Raw genomic sequence first — 6,000 nt, forward strand, 5'->3', positions numbered from 1 at the left:
ACTTTATCTTGAGATGAATACCCCACACCCCCAACTTGCTGCGCATGCGTTTTGTAAACTTCCGGGGACCGCTAAATTGCATTCTACCCTAACATTTGTCATTACTAGACAGTAATTTTCTAGCTCAAAGGTATTTCACATCATTTCTCCGGACCTCGACTGTTAATGATATGCATGATATACTTAAATGTTTTGGTACAAAATGGCAAAGTAACCGGAAATGTGTCCGTAGAAGACCAAGACTCAGGACACACTTAAAAGATAAACGCATGGATTGATATTCAAAATAACTCGAATTGTCCGAACACAAAGGTAAAGGTCATACTAGGGATTCCATGTCCTATGGAAACATTTCTAGTCTCAATTATATTTGTCCGTCCTATTGCTTAAACGTGAATGAAACATGAATCATAACTTACAAAAAAAACGATAGCTATGAAAATTTTATAGAATATTGTATTTATGGCCCAACCTTCCGTTCCTATTTCACCAATTTGTCGTTGACAAGAATGTATGAAATCTGTCGTAGATAAGGTTTGTCACTAGGAGAAATTCAAGCTTTGAAAGTAAAATTTTGTGAGTACATGTATTGTTTAAAACACATTTCGGCGAATATCTGCATTTTTTACATTTTACGCAAATTTAAAATAAACGATATTTGCGAGTAATGATTCATATTGAATGCTATGCCAGATCGATGATAAATTGGTGTCTATGTTTAGTTTTCAACAATTTTGTGATGATTAGGAGTAAATGTTAAACTTAAATTTTCTTCAAAACACATCAAGAGGAGTGGCAATGACTTTTTCAATGAAATATAGTGCTAAAACACTAAAATATACTTGCTATAACACCGAAATGTACGTGCTAAAACACTGAAATATACGTGCTAAGACACTGAAATGTACGTGCTAAACACTGAAATATACGTGCTAAAACACTGAAATATACGTGCTAAGACACTGAAATATACCTGTGTAATATTTATTTTTGTGATGTTTTGACTATGTTGTACTTGGAAACTCGTTTCATATCACACTGGCACGTCTTTCGCAACTCCACTTAAGGATGTAGGAGCGATTTTTTCTAACATTAAGAATTTTTTCATACTCTATGATCTTGAAGAACATTAGTTTCTAAGACAAATAAGAGAAGAAAAAACACAGGTCATCGCCCTCGTTTTATTTCTATAGGGCATTTTCATCACCCACTGTCTAAACATTTCTATAATTTTGTAAAATTGAAAAAATGGTGGTACTTTATAAAACATATACTATCCCATTTAATGTTATAGGGATTTCATGTCTTATAGGTTAATATGAATACAAGGCGATGTCAGTATTATATAAGCTTAAATGTCACTAACAAATCTCTTTCATTTTTACACGTTGACATAATTATCCCACCCACTTTATTTTCAATGGCAAAATGTATTTAGATTTACAAACAAAATTCTGACGGTTAGATTTTCAAAATATTTTGCAGCTTTAATGACACACAAAAATGCTTCAAAACGGAAAGAAAAAAGGTTTGGGTCACCGTGCATCTAAGAGATTTATTAAGAAAAAACGGTTAAAAACTGGTGAATTTTGATATCTTTGTTCTTTTTTGATTTAATCTATATTTTCTAGATAAAATAAAGTGCTATCTTAAAAACTTTTATTTCATTTATAGCTTATCGTTATATGTATCAGTCAGGAAAATATCAAAACCAAACCTGATCTACTTTCATAGATATTTGAAATTACCTACCCCTACACCATTGTAAATCATACGTCAATTTTTGGCAAATGCCAGCCAAAAGTAAGGGTGCAAAAAGTAGAATCTATTTGGTTAAATGGTACATTATTAATCATACTTTAATTATTTAGCGTATTTGGCAAAACTTTTGTTAGAAAGCAATATTTGAAGAAACATTTTTCAAAATGGCGGATATCCTGAAAAGAAAAGGCTCGTACATCCTTAACACATTTCTGATTAGTCTATTCTTTTTATATTTACTGGACTCGAAGACATTACCATTTACAAATTAATTGATATGTACAGATTAATTAAACTTGTTATCTTTTTTATTGTGACGTACCTTATGCAAATGACATATTAATATGTAGGATATGACCTCTGGCCCCATGGCTCCCTTACTTCTACCCCTTTTTATTTATGATAATATGTGTAGGCTGGCGCTTGTAAATCGCACAATTGTTGGATGATCTGACATTTGGAACACTCCTGCATTTCAATGAAAACACGTGCATATTATAAAGAAACACTACGTTTAACCTACCTATCCGGGGATCGAACTCACGACTGCTCCGATCCTTAGCTCTGTGCTCTCCCTATTGAGCGTATCGGGCGAAATTGTGAAAAAATTAATTCTATGACTACTCCTACTGTCGTGCTCTTAATGCTTATTTAATAATAATGCTTTTCTTTTTGCAGATACCGCGTCTGGGTAACGGAACATTTTTTTTCTGGAGGAGCATTGTATCAATAAACCCCGTAGAACAGAAATACCTGAGGAATGACAATGTTTAATCTTATGAATTACAAAAAATAAAAGAAGCAAAGCTTAAGATTATTGTTACAATATCCCTTGTAAATAAGGGTGGACCATGACCTGCGTTTTCACGTTTTAGACTTTTAAAACAAACTTGAGTATTAAAATGCTTCTATCTATATATCTGATTTGGATCCGGAGATATTATTAATAAGCAAAAATGGCGTTCAAAGATAAAACTTAGTTTGAAGTTCGGGCAACACATATGAATTTACTGTAATGGCCGTCTTTGGTTTCAGAGAAGGTAAACCTACTGGTATATACATTGTATTGGGTTATATAAAGATTTTCACAGTGGTTCCGCTTGACAAAACAATATTGCCACCAGAATTTAATTCATAAAAATGGAACTCCTCTTGTCTAAAGCCACACGACACAGAGCTTTGATATTTGGCATATAGCAGTTTTTATGTATCCACCACAGACTTTATTCAAAATATACTCCTGGGGTCAAAACTGGCCACAGACATAGGTTTACTTTTTCAGAAAGGGTTTTGTATGAAAAACTTCCTGTCTTAAACCAGTTATGCCTTGAGCTTTGTTACTTGAAATGTAGCGTTATGTAGAAATCCTTTACCAAGTTTGTTAAAATTATACTCATATAGTCAAAATTGGCCCCAACCTGAGGTTAATTCATTTAACAAAGACAAAGAAATTATTTACCTAAAACCGTATTGCGACAAGCTTAGATATTTGGCATTTAGCATTGTACGAGGGCGGGTCAATAAGTAATCGGCCTCTGTTACTTAACAAGAAAATAATTTGGTAATTATGACTTCAATGCGAAGGGCAGTGTTTATCAGGAACATTTTACGACAGAATTTGTAAATATTCATCCGTTCTCTTTGAAATACGGTCATTTGTATACACCCACCCTCCAAAATCTCATTTTCGCCGAAAAAATCTGCTTGAGGATAAAAAATATTACAGAGAAGTTAAAAATACAAAATGAGACATAGGAATATATCCCTTTTACATAAATGTACTGAATTTCATGATGTTTCATTAAGAATTGCGTTTGAATCAATGTGGAGAATAGGAAAATCAAATGTTCGCCATTTTCGGGATTACGCAGTCTATCTTTGGCTGCAATTATCTTTCCAACAAAATGATGTAAAGTTGTGAAGATACCTGCTGTGTATTGCCAAAGGATTGTGTTAAAGAGCCGTAAAAATAATATTTATTTCTTTTACCTCTTATGGCACTCGCATACATGTATATTTTATACAACTTCAAAAGATGCATGAGCTCGAATAATCTCCCTTTACATCGGGACATTCATGATTTTAGAATACCAGTTATGCTTTAGAAGACGTACAATGCACAAACACATTCTTTTAAATAGGTAGGATGTTGACACATATTATTTCCTTGACGGAATGTAACATTTAAGTGAAACTTTTCCCCTTTAAATTTTTGAAAAATTGTGTTGGTGGGGTAGGTGAATATTATATCTCCGTAAAATATTATTATTACACAAAATATTTATTCCTTCATACCATTGTCTCAAGAAAGTATGTATTAAGAAGCTGAAATCAGACCGAAAGTGGTCTAGGCTGGATATATATTAACAAGCCCTCGTATAGTGGTCATCTACTCAGCTGTATTTCAAATCATGCGCCTTGGTCAAAACTGACCCCTAACTGGGACTCACTTGTTTTGAATAGTCATTACAGGAAGGAGAGACTATTCGTCCATGAATACAGATTTTTCGAAAGTAGCATTGTGTAGTGGGTGGACTTCTATTAAGTCTGTTCGAATCATGCCTTTGGGATCACAATTGGCTCCACCCTAGGGTTTTACTAGTTTTATATAGAATTATTTAGAGAAAATATTAAATCAAATTGTCTAAAATCTCAAGCCTTGATCTTAGATATTTGTCATTCCTCCTTTACCAAGTTTGTTAAAAGCATGCCTGTGGGGCCAAAATTGTCCCTCGTGTGGGCAATTTGCTTATTTGTGAAAAACTTTTAAATCACCTTGCACCCTGGAGATTAGATATTGGCATGTGGCATGGTGTAATAGTGCTTTACCAAGTATGTTCATGCGCATTGGGATGATATAAGCTTCGGTATCAAGACTTAAATAGCATTTTTTTTTCTTATAAATCTTTTCGTCTAAAACTCTAATGCTTTGAGTTTAGATATTTGGTACGTAGCATTGTTAAAATTTTGCCCCTTGAGCAAGATATGCCTTGCCATAGAATTCACTTGTTTTACATAGACTTTATGTAGGAAAAGAATGGTGATATCGACGTTTCTGAAAAAATAAGGTCGTGCATGTTATTGGGGACTGTAAAATGGTGTATATACAATTTCTTGATTTTCATAATCTCGATAGATACTTGACTATCGGTACTGTAAGAATTTAAAAGCTTCAGCTATGAAGTTGAAAACAGATATGAATAATTTTGACGAGAAGTCTATAAAACAAAATAGTTAGTTTTTGTCAATTTTCTGTAGCATTGTATTGATCTTACAAGTTTGTTTAAATTATGTCCATTGGGTCAAAATTGAACATGTTCTGGTGTTCACATGTTTTAGGAAAATATTTAAAATTATGTGGTGGTGCTCTACCATATCTCTTCAATTTACGCCACTGTGGTCAAAATTGGTCCCGCCCTAGGGTACACTTGAATAACATAGACTTACATTGGAAAGACTTTAGAACTCTTTCTGTCTAACATCTCAACCTTTGAGCTTAGATATCTGGCATGTAGCCTTATGTAGTGGTCTTCTACCAAGTTGGTTAAAATTATGCCAATGGCGTCGATATCGGCTCCGACCTGAGGTTCACCTGTATATATTTCAGTCAGAGGAAATGCAGAGCTCAAGTATCTGAGCCGCACCATGAGAAAACCAACATAGTGGGTTTGCGACCAGTATGGATCCAGACCAGCCTGCGCATCCGCGCAGTCTGGTCAGGATCCATGCTGTTCGCTTTTAAAACGTATTGGAATTGGAGAAACTGTTAGCGAACAGCATGGATACTGACCAGACTGCGCGAGGCTGGTCTGGATCCATGCTGGTCGCAAACCCACTATGTTGGTTTTCTCATGGCACGGCTCATCTATTTTGATAAATTTTCAAGTAATCTCGTTTTTTATAATCAATTGTATACTTATAGAAGTACTGAAAATAGATATCTTGACTGTGAATATGAAGATATAAAGAGCATATTGCATGACCGATAACTAGACTAGAATATATTTCAAATTATCTATATTTTTTTTGTTTTTATAGATTTGTCTAGCCAATCACTTTGTAACTACTAAACTGAATATAAAGAAAATTGTCATATTGAGGAAGTGTAGCATACCACAGAGGCTTAACCCTTACCCTGCTAAATTTCTATAGAGTTTGCCCATCCTTCAATTTGGATAGTACCATTTACTGTTAAAAGGGGTGCTTACCTAAAAGATACTGACTGTGCAGATCATGATC

At 34.1% G+C, this 6,000-nt stretch overlaps 1 protein-coding gene across 1 annotated transcript in view; it reads left to right on the top strand.

Moving 5' to 3' along the window:
• Nucleotides 1–2,541, top strand: part of LOC123545628 (fibropellin-3-like) — a 38,073-nt gene extending 35,532 nt beyond the window's left edge. Inside the window, exon 6 of the mRNA XM_045331947.2 lies at nucleotides 2,440–2,541. Coding sequence (XP_045187882.1) covers nucleotides 2,440–2,456 — 17 coding nt within the window. The 3' untranslated portion in view covers nucleotides 2,457–2,541. The remainder of the gene's footprint in view (nucleotides 1–2,439) is intronic.
• The last annotated feature ends 3,459 nt before the right edge of the window (nucleotides 2,542–6,000 follow it).

This window comes from Mercenaria mercenaria, chromosome 1 (assembly GCF_021730395.1).
Source record: "Mercenaria mercenaria strain notata chromosome 1, MADL_Memer_1, whole genome shotgun sequence".
Classification (NCBI taxonomy): Eukaryota; Metazoa; Mollusca; class Bivalvia; order Venerida; family Veneridae; genus Mercenaria; species Mercenaria mercenaria.